The sequence below is a fragment of the Ischnura elegans genome, chromosome X (assembly GCF_921293095.1).
Source record: "Ischnura elegans chromosome X, ioIscEleg1.1, whole genome shotgun sequence".
Lineage (NCBI taxonomy): Eukaryota > Metazoa > Arthropoda > Insecta > Odonata > Coenagrionidae > Ischnura > Ischnura elegans.
In genome coordinates, this window is record NC_060259.1 from 21,168,941 (window position 1) to 21,193,800 (window position 24,860).

The 24,860-nt window shown below is 37.9% G+C and overlaps 1 protein-coding gene across 1 annotated transcript; it reads right to left on the bottom strand.

Moving 5' to 3' along the window:
* Nucleotides 1–342: 342 nt before the first annotated feature.
* Nucleotides 343–24,860, bottom strand: LOC124171344 (probable G-protein coupled receptor Mth-like 3). The gene is made up of 6 exons (XM_046550500.1): nucleotides 24,604–24,860; nucleotides 14,545–15,392; nucleotides 10,612–10,690; nucleotides 9,435–9,616; nucleotides 5,625–5,793; nucleotides 343–1,821 (listed from the first exon to the last, which is right to left on the bottom strand). Exons 2-6 carry the CDS (start codon nucleotides 15,368–15,370, stop codon nucleotides 1,380–1,382), a joined length of 1,698 nt encoding a protein of 565 aa, XP_046406456.1. The 5' UTR covers nucleotides 15,371–15,392; nucleotides 24,604–24,860; the 3' UTR covers nucleotides 343–1,379.

The window sequence follows — 24,860 nt, forward strand, 5'->3', positions numbered from 1 at the left end:
ATCTGCATCGGAAAAACACACACAAAACATAAACGCACACGTTTGAACCATAGAAATAAAGTAATACTGTGGAGAGACATACACGCCTGGCTTGCCTCGCCGCCATCTTGGACGGAAAAAAAAAGTGATGATATGAGTTAATGATATTCCTGAAGATATTACAAAATCTTCGTTATCTATTTGGCACACGATATTTCTGAGACTTTCGTCGGGTGACAAAAAGTGTGAAAAGCACACTGCGATGCTGAATCATTTTAGCTTGAAACTTATCATCACAACGACATTCATACAATAAAATTACATTCGTGTCAATCCCAGAAAGGTAACTTTTTCTTCACCAAGAACCATTGATTATGGCCACGAGTAAGGCACTATTGTGTCATACGATGACTATCTTGCAATATGGCGGGAATATTAACGGTAAATGCAGTCTGAAGTTTCTAGTATGCTCTGCGATCTTTGGTATCATAAATTTTAGGGAGAACTAAATTTAAATAATATATACTAAAGAAACCAAGTAAGTACTTTTCTTCGGTGAGAAGTGGCCTTCAAGCTGGACTGGCGTGCGTTTGGCTGTTCCATCCCCAAATATGGTATTAACATGGAATAATCAATGCCTTGAATCGTAAAAGTTCGGGTGGTACCGTCAAATTAGTACATCAGTCACATATGTGCGTACGAATACATCAAGAAACATTATGAATAATGCGCAGTTAACTCCAGTCCCTGCAGATTTGTAAGAGTGACTGTAGAACAATGAAATCGCTCCACAATAAAGGGGTCTGATAAGTCCTTATTTTCTAAGGAAACACTTGCGAGCTTCCCATCGAAAGATGCATTTCAACGTTGGGTATTGCCACCAATTAAGGCACGTGGCTGAATGCCGCTTTCATTTGATCTCATTTGACTCAATATTATTTCACCGAGTACATAGAGTACTTCAGGTTCTCGATGGGGAGACCAATACTTCTCCCAAGAAAAAATTGATGCACTCAAATATACAGAAACTCACACGAATTAATCCAGGTGCGTAAGGCAGTTGAAAACATATTTGGCTTGCGGACGATTGCCAATTATGGGAGGCGACTTCAAAACGGCCCCTCACGTAGCAATGACTAGAGAGAGGGATAAGGCTTGTTAGGAGAGTTGTTATGACTCGTAGGGATCATTGTCTCATTAACTGCGCGGCGGCGCCTCCATTCCTTGTTCCTTCCCGTCCTTCCCCTTCTGAGGGCAGAGGAGAAAAGCTAATCGCTTATAGTCCCCGCCTCAGGAGTGTATCCCGCGAACCCGACCCAAGGGTTTCGTTACCATTGTCTCATTAACTGCCTCAACATTGTTGCCATTTTAGTCCCCTCGTTAAATCCTTACGCCACTCATTAACTGCTTATCTCAGAGGAGGGCGTGGGAGTTATAACTCCTCCGCCTCTCATGTGCGGATCACTGTCAGCAGTCACTGGAGATGACCCTGAATAAGCAACGTTAGCGTTGGAAGTCTTGCTCTTCATCCTCATCGACTTCCCTGGCACCAAATTCCCGCCTTCCAAGTACGATGACGTTTCTATTTCATCATCCATCGCGGAATCAGTTTCTTCCACCCGCGGGTAGTCGGCTGCGAGCGGTTTCTTGCAGAACCTCTTCCTAAGGAGGCCTAGGACCTTCCGGTTACAGATGAGAATGATGAAGATCCACAGCCCCTGGAGGGTGTTGATCATATCAGTGAACAACCATATGCATTCGGAACCTCCAACCATGACGGACAAGATATCCATATTCCAGGTGATGCCCATGACCACGTACAATTTCACGTAGGTCCGCAGCCTGGGTAAAAAGAGAGGAAGAAATCGTTTCTGGCATTACTTCCTGGAAGTTGTAAATCTTCACAATGATAGACAATAGTTAGTTATCTCCCAATCTTTCATCGATTCTCCCTTCCACGTTTTCACCTATCCATACGAATCCACCACAGGATATTGTACCTAAAAATGGCAGTGAGGTGCTAAAACCTGGGGTCTGTTGTCTGAAATGGGTTTGGGGTTGACCTTCTATTGTGTGTCATTAAGAAAAAAATAGAATAAGATTGTTTGTTCAATAGGAAAAAAATGTGAAGATTTTTTTGAAAAGTTATCGATTAAGAGCAAAGGGAATTATAAATACAGAAGGAGTCAATAGTCAGTCTAATTATAAAAACTGAAATCCTACCTCTTTGACGGGCGAAAGGTGGGGGGTGGGAAGTTACAAGGCTGACAGTGGGGTGATACGCGAAATTAAAGCTAAAACACTGTGAAACAAAACAATCGCGCAGCTCAATCACTCACCTAGCAGATTTGTTCTAAGGAACGAATTTCGGCGTAGGTCTCATAACACACACATTCAGGTTTGCGAAGCTTCCGCTTACATCACCGCTTGTTCAATCACCTCTACCTCCATCAGTTTTAATTGCATGTAAGTTGTCAGTATTCCCATGATGGACTGATAAAATTCGTATATCCAAATTCAATAAATGACCCATTTGGAAGGGGAAGCTTTAGATCGGCCTTTTATTTCAATATACTATACAATAAGTACAACCATCCAAATAAGCTATGTTGCAAAATTCTTCCCAAGGGTGAAATTTCCCTTTCATTTATAAAGGTTTCCTGGATGCATATCGAATATTACTTACACTACTTCTTCTTTTAAGCAATTATCACCTGATGATGATTATTTATCGAAATTCGGGTCGCATTTATATGTAAGCACTTGGGGCCTCTTTCAAGTGCTATTCCTGGCCCAGAAAACGCACTGAAAGCCCATATGTATGCCTGCAATGCTATAGAGTGGGAATATTGGCCTCATTCCCCCGTCTACCACCCCCCTAGAGCTGAAGGACTTGGAGCAGGCATGCATATGGGCTTTCAGTGCGTTTTCTGGACCAGGAATCAACCGCGCCCACTAGAGCATAACCAATCCCTCCATCTCTACCCTCTGCTTTGCACCCTTCCTTCTACCCTCACTTTTCCTCCTCTTCTCACTTGAGAAAGATGGGCAGCGCCTCATCGAAAATTTGAAACAACCTTTCCCCGTAAGTTCCCTACTTTTACTTTTATTTTTCATTTAACTACATCGCTAAAATTTTCATATGTGCCCACCCTAGTAGAGATGGGTCAAAAAGAACCGAACTGCCAAAACGAACTGTTCACTGAAATGAACCGGTTCGAAAATTAACCGTTCTCTAAAACACCCTGTTCACTGTTCATTTCGGCACTGCACAATTGCGGCGTACTCGGTACAGTAGGTATGATCATCAAGAGGCATTTTGAACTGCAGCTTACTCGAGCAAGTGCGTTGTGGGTACAACAGATGGCGGTTACGAGGGAGGCCATCCAAGGCCGCCGAAGTGCGTCGTAGACGACCGAGCCCCTCCCCTTCTTTCTCTACTATTCCCCTCCGATAGCCACTGAACGGTTCGTTCCAACTAATATTTGAACTGATATTTAAAATATTAGTTCTTTCGAACCGTTCGTTCCAACTAATATTTGAACAAATATTAATATATTAGTTCTTTCGAACCGTTCGTTCCAACTGATATTTGAACTGATATTTAAAATATCAGTTCTTTCGAACCGTTCGAAATATTAGATCAAATATTAGTTTCCTCGGGGCGTTCAGTTGGGATATCGCGTTCATTTTGATTTCGTATTTTGAACATTTGTGGATCTGTGGATGCATTTCCAAAAATATTGTTTAAAACGTGATTCATGAACTCAGGAAACGATTGAACTCATGATTGTGGGACATTTTTTTCGGTCCCTTTACCAAGTTGATATTTGGACTTACTTTTTGGCGCCTACGATGAAATTTTTTAATGTGGATGCATCTCCAAAAATATTGTTTAAAACGCGATTCATGAACTTAGAAAACGATTGAACTCATGATTGTGGGACATTTTTTTCGGTCCCTTTACCAAGTTGATATTTGGACTTACTTTTGGGCGCCTACGATGAAATTTTTTAATGTGGATGCATATCCAAAAATATTGTTTAAAACGCGATTCATGAACTTAGGAAACGATTGAACTCATGATTGTGGAACATTTTTTTCGGTCCCTTTACCAAGTTGATATTTGGACTTACTTTTGGGCACCTACGATGAAATTTTTTAATGTGGATGCATCTCCAAAAATATTGTTTAAAACGCGATTCATAAACTTAGGAAACGATTGAACTCATGATTGTGGAACATTTTTTTCGGTCCCCTTACCAAGATGATCTTTGGACTTAGTTTTTGGCGCCTACGTTGAAATTTTAATTTTTTAAGTGCGCTGTATTGTGCAATGTGGATGCATCTCCAAAAATGTTGTTTAAAATGCCTTACGATACCACACTAAGCTTTCATGTACTCTAAACGCATGATAAACAATATTTTCTACCGAATGACCCTACCTGTTCACTATGAACCGATATTTTGAACTGTTCTTTTTACTGAACAGGATCAAAGTGAACGGTTCATAAAAATGAACAGTTTAACCCACCTCTACACCCTAGGGCAAGAATAAGTTCATCTATATTATTTTCCTCATCTATCTATAATATATTATCCTCAACTCCCCTTAACCTAAGGATCAATAACCACAGGCCATTATGCACTTCCTCTCACTTAGCGTCCCTCCCGGTGGCGAAACATGCGGCCACTCATCGGCGTCAATTCAATGATTGTTACCATGTATCAGTTTTGGCCTCCCTTCCCCCCACAGACCACCCACTCAAACGTAATTCCATTTAATTAACGTACATATGGCTATTTAAAGCATTTCTTCCTCCCGGCTTAAATATCAACCGATAATCCCTTAATTGCCTCAGCACACTCTTCCCCCCCCCTTTGGATCCTACCTCCCCACTATTTCCCCTTCCCTTAGCTATCCTTTACCTACAGTCTCCTATCTAACTCTTGTGAAGGTGGTAATACCCCACCGAAAATTTAGTACTATATATATATATAGTTCAAGTCAATATCTATAAACACAGAGACACAAAAAAGAAACACTCACGCTGGAAAAATAAACTCGAAGCTTTCGAAGCACTTGAGGCTTCTTCCTCAGCTGAAGTAAGGATGGTGAGGAAAGGAGAGTGTTGGAAAAGGGAAAAGAGGGGAAAGGGGAGAGGTGTATGGGGAGGGGGGTTAGGAATAGACGTTAGGATGCTACGTTCAAACCCGGAAAGCTATTGGCTTGAAAGTGCCAAATGCAAGCCAATTCCACTGCTCGCCGATTCGCTAGTGTTCTTAGGCTTTCGGTCATTGCCATCAGATGGCGAGGGGTCGACTTAAGCCTCTCGTTAAGAATGGGTTCGCGCTGAGCGATTTGGCTGAGCTAAGCCGGATAAGCTGATCCGAGCGTGTAGAACAGGCATCTGATATCCACGTGAGATTTTATAAAGTTTAGCTTTAAATTAATTGATGTACAAGCTTTTTCCTGATCTCTTTTGAGATCACCGTGATGTAATGGGTGAAAATGGAATACCACATGGTTAAATAAGAGTTAGTGAATTTTCTTTCATTAATTCCTTGTTCATAATTGAACATTTAATCATATTGGCCGAAATGTGTTGATGTTTTTGGTTAACTTCAGCAATCAATTTACATACCTATTCTTATCTTTCTTGGCACACCACCGCCTGTCTTTTTTGTCGGTGCACTGCCTGTTTTTCTTGCTGATTTTGTATATGTGAAAGGCAGTGTAAATGAAAAGGCACAGGTTCACCGACAGTAAGATGGCAACTGGACAAATGAAGAAAATCATTTTCGTAGACTTCTCTGAAATGAAAAGAAAAGGACTTAGAATACGGTCTTTCATTTCCTATCGAAGTCCTAAATAATTCAATAACTGTGAAATGGAACTGTATGCATTACATTTACCAGTTTTTCTACCATTATTGCCATTTTTCAATTCCAGTAATCATTACCGGCATTATGAGACATCCTGGTAGAAATAATGTTAAATAATATGTACGAATTACAATCAACTTAATTTCCCCATTTACAATGGTGGGTTGTTATTTCTGCTAATTTAATGACCAAGGATGATAACGAACATCGTGGGCCATAATCAACCATCGAAAATCAATTGTTATTTATTGAAATAACTGCACTGAAACCAATTTAGTGGAAATACGATACTGTTTATCCGAATAAATCCAAGAAATAGCAATTTCCCCATCTATAGGATCTCGCGAGTCATAGAGTCGACCCTCTAAAATCGTCTGTAACCCTTTGAAAATCGTGGTGACAGTAAATTTTTTAATCTATGGCAGTGTTGCCAACTGCATCTATGTATATACTTCTTGGGGCCAAAAAGTCGATGTTAAGCGGGAACTTGAACGTGGCAGAGAAGCTTGTTAGTGGCACCATTGTAACTGAGGCATCCATCACTTCACACCGTGTAACAGTCAGAACTTACGTATTGAAATTGAATTTAAGTAGGTTAGATGTAATCGAAAAAACAATCCATACGGAGAAAACGGTAGACAAAAATGGTTAAAACTGGAGAAAGAGAGACCTTGGGCTTTTTGGGGGGCAGAGACCTCTCTGAGAGGGATAGCGAGTATTATTGAAGCATTCTACCGATTATGATAGGTTTGCATGGAGTATTTAAGAGGCACTCTGACAGCCTTCCCTTCCTTCACATGCTTCCCTTTTCAATTTTAAATAAGGCCTACTTCCTTTCATTATATCTAAAAATCCAATTCTTTTACACTCCACGTCCCTACATTTATTGCCGACTTCATTTTCTATGCCTACTTGGTCTTCTTTTCTTCTTTCTCGGTTGCTGCTGCTGCTGATGATGATAAGTCTTCTTTAGGATTTCGCATGTTGCGACCCCGAGGTCCTTGCCGACCCCGCTGCCATGAACAGCACCCGCCCTTTGCGGACGGCTCCCGTTCAATGAGTTTCCGGGGCTTATTTGTTTGTAATCCATGTTTTCAGGAAGGAGATAGTTGTCAAGGTTTCCCACTTCCATTCCAACAGTGTTTTTTACGTGACAACATCAAGTGGACTATCTGTCGTCTGGCTCCTTTTCTTCAACCTATCTGGCCCTACCGGGAATCATTTAGAATTCATCCCGCCAGTGCAGCTGTAGAAGTCATTGAAAAGCGCAAGCCTATCCACCGCGATAAGTTTGTAGCCCAAGGGAAAGAGAAAGCAAGTATCATCGTATAATTCGGATAACGCTACGACTTGCGACATCAGTTACTAGGAACCCATACGACAGTTTCTACACCTTGAAAAAAACGTCTTATTTGAATATTTTACATTTTCCCATATAAAGGCGTGGTTACACGATATATTTAGCCGAACAAGTTATTGCCTAAATGTATGAACGCGTAAATGAACACAAAAATGTATCGTGTAGCCACCCAACTTATGTTAATGGATCTACTGAAAACATGCCTGTCCTAATTTGGATCACGCAATTGAACACTTTTAGTTAAGGTCCACCTAAATCGTTCATGTACTTAGAATAATTAACTATTACGGGATAATGCAGAGTGTAACCAGGCCTTAAAACACATTGTTGATGGTCATATCGATACCTCCGCTGCGTAAACGCTCAACAACTGCCCATCGAATCAATTCCGCTCATCTAGTTCACCTAATAGCACTAGATGAGCAGATTTCATTCAGTGGTAGATTGTTGAGCGTTTTCGCAATGGAGGTATCGATATGCTGAGGTCTCAAACTGGTAGCTTGGCTCAAACTGATCCCATTATTGGTATATAGGGATCAGGTTCCCAGTCTTTTTTTACACGATTTTTCCTAACCTGCTTCGCCTGTCTGTCTGTTTAATTGATGGTGTCTTGCAATTGATTTTAACCCACTTCTCATTGTCGGATCAGCCTGAAATTATGCACTCTTTCTTGCTTCGGATGACGATACAATATTCAATAATCGGACAGTACCTATGTGCTCTAATTAATTAACTAAATTATCATGTGGAAAATAGTTTCAAATCTTCTCAAAACTTGGCGTAACTTGTATTTTTTTGCGAAAATTTCTTTCAGAGATATAGTTATATCAATTACATGCTCCATCGCCAAATATAAAAAATAAAATAAAACTGGTGAAAAAACGTCCATCTTACAAAAACAGTATAAAATGCACCAAAAGGTAAAATGGAAGATTTTAATTTCTAGGGAAATAAAAAGTGGACGCTGATTAGGCTTATTAGAAATGAGTGTGGAAGAGCCGTATTGGTGGCCTAATCAGCACACACGCTTTAACCTCCGAGGGATGAAAAGTTCTTTTTTACTTAATGCAATTCATGCTGTTTTTGGAAGAGCTTGTATTTAAAAAGTCTTTTTTCATTTTATTTTCAACACAATCAGGAGGCATCCATTAATTACGTGAGGTTATTTTTGATTTTTTTGGACCCCTCACCCCTTTTAAATGAGAAATCTCGAGGTTTGGCTCGACTCCCTCCCTCTCCTCCTAATCTCACGTGAGATTTTATTTAAATTATTTTGCTACAGATTAGTTGAGACTAGCGTTTGAGTTTACTAAGATCGTAGAGTAGAATCATAGTGAATCCTATTGACTAATAAAGTACTAAAATGAGAATGACTGAAATTGGTGAAGGAATATTCATTCTCATTCTCTCCAGGATAAATAGAGAAACATGTTTCGCGCATTTCAACCCGGTTTTCTCGCAACTTTAAACTGCTTCTTGCGGAAATAAAAATTACGGGAAACGGGACTACTCAGAAGAGGCCCAATTTAATCCCATAGAAGGCCGTTTTCTGTTGCCACTTCGTTCGCATTTTTATCGGTTTTTAAAAATGTCCGCGGCGGGCTGATGACTGCAATGCGATCCACCATTTTCCAATATTTTGCAGTTGATGGTCTGAGGCGTTACTTTATGGAATTTATTCATATTAAATGAAAATTAAACTATGTTTTTCCACATAAAATATGTATGAGATTACTACCATGGTTTCGACGCTCCGCATCATCCTCGGGCATTGTAGTAATCTAATAAATATATTTTGTGGAAAAACCTAGTTTAATTTTTATTGAAAATATTTTATAGTACAGTATTTGTGATTGCAAAGAATAGTATTGAAGAGTTATGAATTTATTAATCACATCATCATGAATGTAAATATCAGTTGAGAGCGCTAGTTATACCTTATTTCCCCGTGAAACTCTTCGAGGCAGACTTGGGGATCCTCTCTTTCAATATTCGTGATTGTGTGATACGTACTTGCCAGGACCCCCCTCTATCTCCCACGTGAGGTTGGGTGAGATTCAGCTTGACCCTTTCCCCCCCCTCCAAACGCCTCACGTAATTAATGGGTGCCCCCTTACCCTAGTTACCGCTGAATCCAAATACCCATTCGAATAGATTCCTGAATCGGCTTTTGTTTTTGCCCTGGCGGAATGGCATTAGCATTATTTACCGTAGAACCAGCAAGTATGCGCAAAATTGGGCTGAAGGACGGTGCCTTTGGTGCTGGGGTGATGCTCGGCGATGATCGCCACGATGGTGAGCACAACTGCCATCCCATAGGCGTACAATAGGTAAAAGATGAGCTTCTTCCGGTCTCCCTGCTGAGATTGTCCCGAGATAGACTGCGTAGGCCTGCGAAAATAGAACAAAAATTTTTATTCCACGTACTCAATACGATACTTGCCAGAATTGATTTGATACATTAATTTACGTATTTGTTTTAAATCTTGATTTATGGATATAAAATTTGCATTTAGAATGTTAATTAACAGTTTTAAATTCATTCTCCTTTTGTTTTAATTCTGATATCCTTGCCCTGCTCACTTTGACATATATGTTATGAATAATATATAAGAAAGAATGGGTTGAATAAAAAAATGCGGAAAATGGAAAGGCTAATATATATTTCCCGATGCAGGGGACTAAATATTGACATTTCGGAATTGTGGAAAATTTCTGTTACAATGTAAAAAATGACAATTTAAGTGACGAAAGTGAAATATGTGGGCATAAAAATGAATTTAAAACTCAATGACACACTTTGAATCTATAGCATACTCATATGCGAAAATAGAAAGTATTATGAAAAATCGTAATGTATATTCTATAGTGAAAATACAGAAAAAAAAGTGAGGACATCGGGAGGTGTCTGCATTCTCCGAACAGTAGATAAAAAATTCTAAGATAAGCGTTCTGGCAGGTCGGAGGTAAGATATGTAACAGCCTGCTGCGCATGGGAACAAGATTGATGATGACGAGCCACGTCGAAACCAAGGTCGTATGTTAAATATTTCTGTGGGATTACAAAGTTTTGTTTACTTTTCATTATTTTAAGTAGATTCCATAGAGTCACGCCCAAAGCAGCTAATTATAACAATTATTGGGTTTTAATATTGCGTGCGTTTTTGCTAGTTCGTATCCCAGCGCGAAAGACATTGAGTACATAGCTCTTCTTATGCAGTGGAACATAAGTGGTGCAATAAAAAAAATAGAGATTATGGGTGAAGGAATACATGTATTGCCAAAATACGGCTTGATTGCCATGGCTGTTAGCATCTCATTGACCTATATTGATTCCTTAACGTTGCTACGGTTTCCCATTTTTATATACACGCTAGTTATCTTACCTGAATGCAAGAGTGATATCAATGCACAACACGTTGAGCCAAAAAAAGGAACTGAGTGTACTGAAATACATGATGAACCCTAGAATAAATAAGAAAAAAATCAATCATAAATAATTTATTTTTTTAAAATAAATTATGAATGCAAGCCACCGTAAATATTTTGGTATATAATTTTAGACGTTTTTACGACATTAATGCGTTTCTAATGTTTCCATGATGTACGCCGAAAAATCAAAGCCTCAAATATAACCAAGATCTAATTAGTTTAAGAACAAATGCATGATATGATGAGAGAGAAAAAAGTGAGTCAGGAGAGTCTCGTTATGAGAATTTATGGAGATAAGCCATTAGAAATGTTATGGCTTGCAACTTGCTTCATACATATGTTGCCACAAATGTTCAATGAAATATGTTGCCATAATTAGGCCAATCTAAGTACTACCTTAACTAGTTAGAAGTTCAGTAAAATATTTGTTTTCTCTTCAAGGTGTATCGAAAACTTTTTTTTCGGACGACATTTGTTTATCTTAGGCCCCAGGCGTTTCTATTTCTGAGCTGATAACCTTGCCCTGTGCCCATTTTACAACCTTTTTGCACGTTATTTGACTTCTGCGGCCGGATCGAGAGTAGAAACACATAGACAAAAACTACCAAATAAAAATCTCTGGCCCTCTCTTCTGTATGATTGCCTACCCTTACTCTAGGAACATCTAATAATCTGTTTTAGAATGGGCTGACTCACTTTGCCTCAATCAGGGTGTTCAGCGACTGGGAAAATGGGGAATTGTGCGTGAAATTTTAGTCTATGGAATTATGCATGAATTATTCACGAATTTTTGCTCCGACCTGGAATTTGAAAATATTTTAATTCAAATTCATTTCACATAAAATTTTGCTCGTCCAACGCCCATTTTCCGGCCAAAAATGTGTTTTTCACATTTGTAAGTGCAGAAGCTTAGTAGAATTTTTATAGCCGCATCGAGATGTGGAATGCCAGACAAGAAGATAGAATCGAAATGTTTAGCACCCTTAACTCAAGTAAGACTCAAAAACGCGAAGATTGGATTTCCAGGTGACGTCAACATCTACTTAGGAGGTCGAATCAGCTTCTGGGCTTACATTGAATAAATTTAAATTTTACATGCAATGTGTGCTAAATAACCAATTCCTTGTCCTTTTAAATACATAAATATATTATTATTTAAAAGTGTTGAAGTAATTTTGGGTTTTTAAAAATTTCTATCCATCGCAGTAATCATGTTAGATTAACCTGGAATTTTGTACAATATCCCAGGAAACCCGGGAATCTTTCTGCTTTGATAGGCTGGACACCCTGTCAATGGCGGCGCAGGATATTTCCTTCCTTCCCTATCCTAATCCCAATGGCATCGTCGGGCTAATTGTCGCATGTACAGCGGTTCGACAAAAGGTCGACAAAAATAGTTTTCCGAACTTTCTTTACACTCGCTTTAGATATGTTAGGTATGTATTAGCATCTCTGGGGTATTGCAATTCACGTTTACTTTACCCAGTTAATAAATTATTTAATGGGAAGTAAATAAAAAGTTGTAATTATTCATAAATATTTGCTGTACGACCTAGGTTTCAATGTAGCACGCCATTGTCTGGTAATGTCACCAGACAATGGTCATACATTAAATATTTATGTGGAATAACAAGGTTTTCTTTACTTTTCATTATTTTAAGTTGATTCCATTGAGTAACGCCTGAAACAACTAATGATAAGAAATTATAGACCCTCCAGACCCCAGGCAAAAGGCCAGTCTGGAAGGTCTTACACTTTTTGTCTACCGTTTGTTACTTAAGGATCGTTCACTTTTCCATTGGCTAGATTAGATATTTGCAATATTCCCTTTTTCACGTAGAATGAGAGCATGGTACGTAGACTACATCATGGAAATAAATTTTTATAGAAGAGCAACGTTTTTCTGAGGGACTTAAAATATAAAATAAATTTCTTTGAGTCTGATAGATTCTCTAAATTATTGTCTGCAATAACAAAAAAAATCGTTGAGAACATGTTCCACTGTAACACTCAATTTATACTTAAAATCATTGCATAACGAATAATCGAAATGAAATAAACTACTGTTTACTACATTTTAACTGATTAAGCATTACATAAAGCGAGTAAACACTGCAAAAAGTATAGTTAGAAATACCAGTTTCTGATCGAATTCATCGCAATTTGGATTCATACGGAACATTGAATATTTCTGTTACTTTTACCAAACAAGTTCGATAAATACTATCAGTATGGCACCCGATAAAACAACTAAGATCAAACGAATAATAACCCGACGTAGAGTGATCATAGGAAAGACAATGTTCTGATTGAAAATCATAACATTAGAAGTTCAATTTAGGTTTCCTAAAAATAAATACAAAAAAGCGGAGAAGAAATGTGCCTGCATCGGGAATTGAACACGGCCCCCACGCGTAGTGTGACTAACTCTACCGAGCAGGCTACTTAAAAACGCGTTTATTGATTATTTTTCCCATTACTCAACCATATTCTAGATATATTAACAAGGTGTGACTACAGTTTCCCTTAGTAAGCGTAAAAGAGGATGATACACACAGTAAAATTACTTAAGAACTGAATATCATAATCTAGTGCTAATGCGCAAATTGGAGATCCTTAGCAATAATTTAACCTAGTATGACGAATTTTATCGAAGGATTATATGCAATGATTGCGAATGATACAATTTCAGGAATACCTCTTTTTAATGTTTCATTGATTTGGGATACACAAAAATCGCATTACAGCTTAAATATCCAATATGATGCGCAATAAAATCATCTGGTGAGTAGCAGATGACAACTTGTGATGAAGAAGGCATTATAAATACCCTGATTTGGAAGATGTTTACAGCTAAATGACTTAGTCACTCAACGAAATGTGAATTTTCGTTAGACAAATAATTCAATAAGAATAATTGTTGCACTTATCCTCCATATTATTTTATTCACTGCTTTTGATGCATCAGCTCACCGATAACATTCATCACAAACAATGAATATAAAATCATTTTTACCTTACATATCATTTAAGGAAGGCTTATTTAGAAATCTTTCTACTGCAATCGGCAACAAGACAGGGACAACAGTCAAAAGCACGTATCTTCTTTAAATATAGCATTATGTGCACTTCTTAACTATGGAATTAATAACAACCACACTTTCGATTTTGATAACACCAAAATTTTACATACAGAATGTAATTTATCAAAAACAATCAGTAATATCCTACCTTATCTTTTTCCTCTTTCGTTTGAATACGCTTTTATATAAACAAATGTTTGTTCATATGGAAAGAAACCATTGTGAAATTGACTTTTCAAAAAGTACATCTTACATTTCCTACCTTATCTTAATCATCTTTTCGTTTTCATTCCATTATCTTCTTTTTAAATTTTGCTTCATTTGTTTCCATAAACAAATACGTTGCTATGATTTTTTGTTCGTATCTTCCTTCCAATGATCGCCGCGCCGCCATTGGATTTTGGTGGCCATTTTATTTTACTAAATCCCATACTCAATTTTAAATGAATAGACGGATATATAACGGGAAAATTCGTGAGGTTTCAGAAAATGTTAGAGGGGGTTGTCACAATTGAATTAGGCCTGGGAAAAGATTGGCATAAGAAGGGCTAAACACTTCCCATTGCTTTAATTAACATTGCTTACTTGGTAGCAATGTTGATTAACGCCTCGAGGTGTAGTTCTAAGAATGTCATGCACAATTACATGCCAACGTATCGATACATTTTTATAAATATCTATTCATCAATTCTTTTTTTGCAAAGAGTTGTTTACTGATTGCCATTCATTTCATTCATTATTATGATAGCAATCACATCATGTTGTAGAACCGGGAATGAAACAGAGAATATACCTAGGACTCACCGAGAACCGTGCACGCGTTAGCCGACAGCGATGCTCTCTTACTCTGCACGACGGACAGGAAGATGAACGAGAACAGGAGACTCACCATGTAAAGCATCATGAACTTCCCGCTAAGGTTGCGCAGCTTCGGCACGATGGCGTACACCGTGATCGACAACAGAAGGAACACACTCGAGACGACCATCCCGATCGGATAGAGAACGAAGAGGACGCGGACGCAAGAGATTTCGTCGCCCGACACTTCGCCATCGGAGTGGCAGATGAAGGGAAAATAGGAGTCCACTTCCGGGAAATACTCGAAACAGAAATCTCGAGGTTCCAACCACGAATTGAACCTATCCGGAATGAGCAGCGATTCGTTGCCTAAGTGTAAGTGATGGACATACTCCTTGTAGAAAATAGGCTCTAGGAGGTGGGCCGAGCAGTTTTGTCCGTAAAAAATAGCGAACTGCCTATCGTCCAAGACGTGGGTGGTGCCCACCTCGTCGACAGTCACGTTCGGTCTGAACCACCCATGCTCCGCATCGTGTGTCTCGCATTCGAGCGTGTAGAAGTTCAATGCCTGGTCCATGGCACAGCATTTTCTCATGCAAGGGCGGTCCGGCAGATTGCATGGGCAACCGTACAGAACGCCGTCCTCTGACCTAAGGGCTTGCGGAGGATATAATATACGCCCCTCACGGTCCCAAACGCTACCGTTTGGGAAGGTTTCTGCGTCCGCTATGTGGACGGATGTGTGCTCATCACAATTTTCATCGGGCCGAACGGAGTGGAAGGAGGCCACCAGCAACACCAGGAAGGCGGATACAGCGGCATTAACCGGCATTATTTGAGCTGATTACGGTGACCTGGAATGAGAGTAAAATATTATTTCTTTAATTGTTGAATGGGTAACCTGTGCGAAAATTTCACACTTTCACGATATGAGGGAAAAAGTTTGTTAAGAAAACGGTGTAATTGGGTTTCAATAGAGAAGAATTTTTATCACAAAGCAGGTACTTTCTGCTTACTTGTTTCCTGCAAAAATATACAAATCGTATGAATACAATTAAGGCAAGAGGGAGTGGTACCAGAAGTAACAATCATGATTTCATTTACTGAATGATAAGTTAGTGTTTTTTACGTACGTTACCTTTTAAGTTCCTTACACACGATGTCTCTTTTAGAGAACGTTTAACAGTCTTCATAATACTTAGATTTTATTTTTAATATTTTTTATTGTTTATGAATCGTTACTTTGATTTAGCTATGGATTTAACGGGTTTTTAAACTTTTTTTTGAAGTTCAGATTTAAAAAATGTGTGGAGTCGAGAAATTTCTGGAAAAAAACCTCCCCGCAACAGGGATATTTCATTCAGGGTACCAAATTGATACTGCAGACTCCGTAAAGATTTAGGAGTTAGACACAATAATGATCGATTTTGGAATATACGTATTAAGGAAATAACAGGTCAAGCTAATCGTAAATTTGGTTTTGAGAAAAGAATACTGGGAAAGTGTGACGATGAAGTTAGAGAAATAAGCTACTTCTCCCTCGTTAGACCCATTTGAAATACACCACCAATGTTGTGATCCTTATGAAATATGCTTAAAAACAGAGTTCCAACGCGTACAGAGAAGAGCTGCCAGGTACGCGAAAATTCGTTACGATAGTATCGTTAATGTAACTGACCTTTTAGATAAACTCGGATGAGAATCTCTGCCAGACCGTAGATTAAAAAAATAGACTAAAACTTTTAGATAAATTCAAGAGCAGTGTCTTTTCTGACGAAGTCGGCCATAACTTACGAACGCCAATATACTGCGGTACATCAGATCATATAAAAAATAAGAGGGATAGATTGTAGAACAGACAGATTCAGAATGCCTTTTTTTCCACCATCAATAAGAGATTGTAACGGCAGCGTTAGAGCTCATAAATAGATTAGATGACTTGTAGTGCAGCCAACAAACTTATGTAAACCTTAATGCATATATATTAATTTTATTATTATTTATAACAGCATATGGTAGTATACTTTGTTAGTATGCGTGACGTTTTTGGACCGTGTAATTGGTCACCCCGTGCCAAGCGCCCTGGAGCCGGCTCGCAGGGTATTACTACGTAGATATATACGTTACTGCATATCTCAACAGCTTTGCTAACCGTCAATTTCCCGTTCACTTTAGATGTCAGCACTAGAGGGAAGCGCAAGTTTTAACCATCGTCGTGTGAATGCACGATAGTTCCGACAATCGCTGGAGCAATCGTTATGTGAATGAGGCATTACGGCCATTGGAGTTTTTTTCCTTTACCAATAGACTCTAGTTCGAACGCTCATAAAAATCGTGCCCATTAATTTTTTACGCGAGGCAATGAGCGCCAATCGGTAATATATACTGGTAACAATGGTCTTTGTTGCACGCACTGGCTTTCCTTATTTTTGGGGATGAGCTTGGATTTCCCTTGTCACGAGTTGCAAAATCGTTATAAATCAACGCCTATTTTTGAGCAATGGATTTCGTATGTACAAAGGTACGGAAGACTAAACTAGGACAACAGTGTCAAAATTCACCTCGTACGGGCAACCGCTGTTCAGAAAATATTGTTTCATAAAAATGCAATTGGCCCCGTGAAACTACTACTAACGGAAAATTGTATAAGTTAGCCACTGAAATACTTTTAAGTAGATTCTATTAAAATCCTGATACATCCTCTTTATGAGCATTAAATTGCATGAAAATAAAACTATAATCCGAAATGAATCCGCAATCATCTTAGTCATACCTCTAAGGAATATACATATGCAAGAGCGCGCTCATTAGCTGTGAAATAACCAAACGCCGAAGCCAGTAGCGAAATCCTAACTTACTTATTAGATTGGGAAATGTAACATTTATCAAATTTTCCCTGAGTCGGCTAAATTGAGATTAAGATTATTTTGACAATTTAAATTTGATTTTATGAGTATCCTGAGGCTTTTAGTTCTTATTTAACATAAAATGTAGTGAGTATAAAAAAGTCAGTCGAGATTAACGGCAAGAAATCAAAAGCTATTGTCGTAGCGAGGCAATAAGATCCATCGCATGATATGTAATCCCTTTCAATCTTGATATCCTGCGCAGAATACGTGCAATGCTCTTATTTATATTTACTCAGAGGTCCTCTTTCCACATCAGAAGGGAGGACTAAGATGTTTACGACCGTAATTCCCCTCGCCTCCATAAAGAAGCGCATTGCCTATAATGTAATTTCAATGTCTTACATTAGTGCACATCAAAATGGCAAAAAAAGTACGGGGTGATTAGGATCACTTTTGAAGCCTGCTGATGGTCCATGTCCAAACTCAATGAAATCACTGTTAAATTTTTTAAAGCTGTTTTTTTTATTTTTTGCCCGGTTAGGACTGGTTTTGTTTGATCAACGCGGTATGCCTGCCTTAAACGATATTAGAATTCGTTCTGTAGTCAGGCACATGGCCTGCTCCAGCTCTCTTCTTCCTCAACGAGGAAAAAAGTAATTTGTTTGAAGCGTTTAATCTGTAGTTTAAGCAACAAAACACGTGTATTGTTGTTATTCCATAGCGGCCAAGTGCGTGTTTTTTCCGTAATCGTCGTATCATAACATCTGGCGGTGCAGTACTTTAGTTAACCTCGGCTCGTGCTGAGGTGAGCTCTGCAAATAGGCAATAGCTCATTATTATTCGTATGACTAGCTAATTTTGTTGTCCAGCAGACCTCGTCAAAGTAACCGCTTTGTAATTTTTGTGTCTATTTCTCTGGTATGCCGCTCATTGTCAGTCCCTGCCACTTGTCGCCTTCAATCCATGTAGAGGAACGAGTGAAGACACTGCACTTCTATTTTTCCCCTTAGGCTTGTATCGACAATCCGATCGGTATATGTCACTCTTTATCGTATTCTGTGATTGTTTTAGTTCTCGACGGTATTTTAAGCTTGAAAATATTTAATTTCGGGCTCCAAAAAAATGCAAGGGCTACGTATGTGAGTATAGTTTTAGCGCTTCGGTCCTTATTCAAATTGCTTTAAGGCCTGCGCTTCGAAATACTGCTTTCATTAGTTAGATAAACTCGACAACAAAGAGTTATAATGGCTAAATTTGTCATTTATAAAAAATTAAAAGTAATTTTAAATCAATCAAAATAGCTGTACAATGCATGTATTTTACTAAAAATGGAATAATCCTGTGATATTAAGAATGGCTGTTATATTGACTCTTAGGTATCGGAAGAATTAAAAAACTTTCTCTGGAAACACGGTAAAGCTTCATAACTATATCATTTGTGATGAATAAAAAGTACTAAACCAGTGAGGACTTTAGATCTGTTAATTTTAACCTAATTTGGAAAAATGATTTATACATAATTGCTGACCACCAACTCGGCAACGCTGTCAACATATAGTAGTTCAGCACCGGTTTAGCACCTTTGTTTGTTTACTCTGAGGTTTGTTAACGCTACCTCGTTGAGTTGAGAAAATCATTGTGACAATATTACTCGTTTTATTATCCACTTTACTTAGCCTTAAATTATTAAATATACATTTGGGCTGAAGTGATGGCTTCATTATGCCGATTTAAAGGCAAATTTGTTTCTAAAGGTAAGAGCTTGGATAATTTGAGGGAACGAAATGTGGCCGAAAGTGAATCCATCAATTCCATCGAAGTGATTCCAACGAATGAATCTGTTGAAGGATGCCAAATAGCCGACGTGCATTTTTTGGCAATGTTCTTCAATTTTATCATTGTCAACTTCAGATTCATTTAATTTTGATAATGTTATTTTCTATCTATGCTATGGTTTAATTTGATTAATCCCATATTAACCCGGGTTCATAAATATATTAATTTTTAGCAAATGATAAAATTGAAGACAAAAATGAAAATTCAAATCCTTTCGTCAAACTTATTTAAATTAGGTCTCATCATCATTGGTTTTTAAAGATGAAAACAAGTCATTAGTAATAAAAGTTCAAATTTTAAAAGATACGATAAGCTACTGATTTTTAATTTCTTAAGAAATTTTTCAATATTTCCCAACATAAAGTGTCCATAATTGTTTAAATAATACATGTTTATGCCTTGATTTTAGAAGATTAAAGTCCCTGTCGAATGACTGACACAAAGCTCTTTAATATTTATTTCTTTGTAGATTTTCCATTTAATAGCCTCATCCATACTATTAATAAGGACTTGATTAGTGGAAATTAGACACTTATGTTTCTTTTATAACCCAAATGCAATTCGAATCATTAGTATCTGGATAATTAAATAATCCTTGTTCCGAGTACCTAAGTTTCATTAAATTTGGAAGGCTGGCATTGCAACTTCTACAGACTTGTCAGATGTCACCGATTGCTCAAGAATGCATCCTAATTTTTATCCTCCTGCAATGACTTCATGAATAGATGTATTTACTGTTGTTTTTTCAAATTATGCTAATTGGACATTTGGAAAACGTATCAAAGTAAATTGGTTGGGCAGTGAAAAATAGAGGTACTCTTTTCTCTTCTATTTCATACTCTTGAAGAATTACAAGGGTGACTAATCGATTAATTAGAGCGTTCGCGAAATTGTATTTGCAAACACTACATAGTCGGTACCCAGCGGTAATATACTTGTCTCGTGGTACATTCATTTACTTGTAGACCTTATCCTAGACTTTTAATATCAATTAAATTGATGATGAAATACATAATGCGCTAGATAATGAACTTCTATTTAAATAAGTATTTTCTACAAGTTGAAAACGATGTATATTTTTCGAAATAAACGTAAAACAATTTGAAGTAGTATTCTTAAGAAGAGATAAACTGTCGCAAGTCTCAATAAATTCTATAATTTTCGCTTTTGAAGCGATACGCCTACAATTTAGAGAGATGTATTATATTCCGGTCAGGATTATTCGCATGTTTAATAAAATTTGGGCGCTTATAGGAAATACTTTAACAACCATCGCTGGTAAATTACATATTTCGGTGTATAGCAAATCGCCTGCATTGTTAACTTGAGGCAATGTTTTTGTTAGCTCCTCGAGCATAGTTGCCAAGTTTGTTCCAATATGGGGGCTATAAAACGGAAGTGAGGCTCTTCATCGTTTTTCAATCATAAATATCTGCATTAAATGGTCGATAAGGTAACCTGAAAAAATACATTATATTCGCTGATTATTTGATCATCATATAGTAGTTTTTGAGGTAGCCTTATCGGGGAAAATCTTGAGAAATAAAATGCTGATATGAGGGACGACTGCGTTCAAATAAGAGCAATGTAATTTTAAGCTGAATATCACGATTTTCAAATCCAGTTATTAGCGCTTAATAGCAGATGACCCCCAATTATTTTTTCACAGATCTACCAAGACATCATTTCTCTTCAATGTATGAAAATATCACTGCATGTTTTGGAAGGTCCTTGTAGTTGAGGTTCTACCTTAAACTAAAGTGTCTCTTTGACTCTGTTCGGAATAATTCCGATCAGTTGTCACTACGAGCGATTGATTCTGAGTCGCTGGTTAGGTGAGTTAGGTAATCAAGTAGCTGGTTAGCTGAATAGCTGATTAGATTAGTTTCAGTTATTTGAAAATTTTCATTTCGACGACTAATTAAGAGGGATCATTTGCTTACTTCGTAAGATATCTGGTTTCATCCATTCATTTCTTACTAATCCGCTGTAGTTAAACTATGAGGACATTTTAACCTGGATCCGCCCAATGTAACAAAAATGTCACACCCTGTATCGCTCCACCGTAATGGCTCTTGCATCGCTCGGGCTCGGTACTTTGTTGAGTTATATACTTTATTAGAAAGAGGAAGCTATGTGCTTCAATGCAGGGTAAGAATTGTCAAGTGAGAGTGAAATTTGTGAATTGTCAAGAGTTTAGGCACCTTCCCCTTGACACTAAAAATGGACGTTCGCTTAGTGTAAGTATTTAATTTTTTCATGAACTATATGCGCTACTGCGACAATTTTTGGTATAAATCAACATAATGATGCAAAATTATTAATAATACATTAACATGTTTGCTATTGCTTTCCATTTCTGTAATATTCTCTGATATATGGTACTGTGACATAAATGTCACATTGGGCGGATCCCTATACAAATCTTCAAAGTTGCGATTTATATGCTCTAGTCAGAGTATATTTGTAATTTCAACGTGTTTTCCTTCATATTCTCGCCAAAGGATTTATATTTATCAATTAATCGATAAATTTGCAATTATTAACTTTTATTCCGGTAACTAAGTTTAAATTAAAATTTTTATTAGTAGTGATATCGATAGCTCAGAGATATTACACTGCGTGAAGCCAAAGAGCCCCGGAAAAACGAAGACTTTGACGAAGTGTTCCCAATACACCTTGAGCCGCCAGAAGCAGCAGTTGTCTCTGACATTGCAGATGACCAAGCTGGTGGACTTGTGGAAAATTGAACGGGAAGACAACCCAGGGCAAAAGTGGAGATTGTTTTGCGGCTTGATAGTGATAATTCTTAAGAATTTCGAGAGAAGTCCGGAAGAATTTCGATACCAGTTACACATAATGAAAAGGATTCGAAGTCAACGAAGCCTAAATCACTTCTCCAACGGAAAAAAGTAAAAAGAGAAGCAGCTAATTTGCGACGGGAAGGTCATTTTGTAAGAAATAGGTTATTATCCGAAATAGATGTTCCTGAATAGAAGGATAAATGAAGTGTAGACATTTTTGAAATAAATTTTTCGGATGATATCCTTTTTTTCTAACGGAATAATCAGATAATTATGCTAAGTCTATTGTTTTTTCATATCCTTGCATCAGTAAATAGGAGATGAAAATTTTCATTGGAATTCAACTGTTATGAGGTAGTAACAGGTTTTCATCCAAGCGATGCTCTTTGGATGATTCTGGGGATGTTCACAACTCAATGGTTACCATAGCCTAGCGAAGGAATTGGTCCCTTGTGATAATAGACACCTTCAGTGTGCAGACAATACGATGCCAGACATGAAAGACAAATTGTGGGAAGACAATCTGTTTTGCTGTTGGTGGTGGACTATATTTTCTTTGCTTTCAAAAGCGGAAATGTGGGCCTTGCATGTCACAATTAGAGTTCAGGCGTGTAATAGTGCAAACGTAAGACTGGCCATATATCGGTATGAAGCCAAGAAGCCACACTACTTCATTTTCATCAGGGGTAGGCAAAGAAGTATGTTACGATGCTAATGATCATTTAGTCCCTGTTATACTAAATAAAAGATAGCGTCGCCGTGCTGAAGAATATTTTGCTTCCGCCAACCGCACTGCATGCGATACATGAAACATGGACACATTTTCTTTTCTGCTTACCACTCAAAATAGTACGTATACGCTGGCATTCAACTCTAAATCAATCTTTAGTTTATTTGAAACAAATTCATTCATATTTCTTTCAATTTTTTGCTGTATTACACTCTTTAGTGATGCGAGAATATTTTTCAAATATGTATTTATTCGATATATTTTACAAAATTGAGGAAATGCATTTTCAACTGTTTTACTTATTCGCCATGTAAAAAAAATATTTAAATGTACCTTCAACAAATTCATTGTTTGTCAATTCAAGATTCTGTAATTTCATAACACTCGTGACGAAAACTTTACATAAATTTAAAATAATTTTTCTTCGTATGTATTTGAATATTTTATAATAAAACATTATAAATTTAAATATACCCCACATTTGTGAAATAACTTTGAAAAAAATCAAGAAAATTTAATCACTTTTAAAACGTTACCCTTTACATCGAAAAATTTATGAAACATTTATGTCACAGCCTGTATCTCGGAAACTACACAACCGATCAACGTAATATTTTCAGAATATAGTAAAAATAAGACCCTTGGCATTTCCCTAGAATATCAATTATTAATCTCAAAAAAAATATTTTGGGCGGGTCCAGGTTTATAGGGTTTTTTGGCGATAATCATATGAAAAGACACAAGTTCCTATGGGTTATAAACATGAAAATCCACCTTCATTGGATGTATTTTTCCTTGCGGCCACTTAAACTTTAGATTGCCAACCTGGGATCGATGGTGAACAGAACTGTTTTAAGAGGATGACTATGTAAAGAAAAGCTGTCTAGTTTGACAACAATTTCGACGCTAACCTATTGCTAAATTTAATTTCGTCGCAACTGCTTTCTTATAGAATTTTTTATATTTTTCTCAGCCTTCATAACATTCCATTCTTTATGCGTCGCGCTGAATTTTATCTTTTAGTATAGACAACGTTTAGCGTCGTCATCAGGTCAAATAGAAATAACAAGTGGACAGTGCAATAACTTTTTTCATTTTATTCAGCATGCTATTCCACCATATCTCGCCTGACACAGTTGAACTCAGGAGCACATAAAGTTTAAAGAAGTGGCATCACAAAGAACTTCCAATTTTAAGAGCACTTAGAGCAGACCTTTGTCAACACATACCTGCTCTCAAATATAAGGAAATTCCATATGATTTTGCAACGAATACGAGGCCATTTGCTCCTCAAATTCTTTGGAATGGTTCCTCGAGGAAGATACCTATCCTCACGGTCAACGAGCCGCGTGAATTTGCACTCTACTCGAATCAGCCGATATAAAAAGAAGTCCCCCCCAAGACGATTGGACTATTCTCCTTCCATTTGAGGGGGGGGGGGGGGCAGCGAGGTGGGCGTAGTGATTTGCTTCTATCTCGTAGTGTTTTGAATTTTTATCCCCGATGAAGCCTTCGGAAACCCTGTGAAAATGCTCGAAGTGCGAGATGGCGGAGGGAAATAAACTGGCCCCCATTCCCTTAGAGCGCTCGGAGGATACTGGGTTCGAATCCTGGGTAGAGCCTTTTGACGCCTCCAATCAAATCCTCCAAGACCGAAGAGGACCAAGTAAAGTGATTTTGTTCGAGATGAGCTCTATCTTCACCAATCAAAACTAACCTTCGAGTTGAGTCCCTCAGAAGCTCTCAGATAAATCCTCGGGCACAGGGAAAGGAATAACGTTTGGGGTGAGCTCTATCTCCTCTGATCCAAACTTACCTTCCAGTTAAATCACAGAAATTTGCTTACCGGTGATCTCAGAAGAAGGATTTTGCTTCGACGACACTTTCCTTCTTGATTGGTGACACTGCGTGACACATACTCTCAGGCGAAACAGAAGAATAAAAGTTTTCTTCAAGAGAACGGGAAGTCGAGAGAGTGAAAGAGAGCTCGCGACCGCTCGGAGCGGACATCCACACGCGACTAGTAGCCGAAGGGCGAGCGCTTTGGTCCTAATGCTCTCGTCTCTCCTTCCTCCGAAGTCGCCACTGCCGTCACTGCCGAGG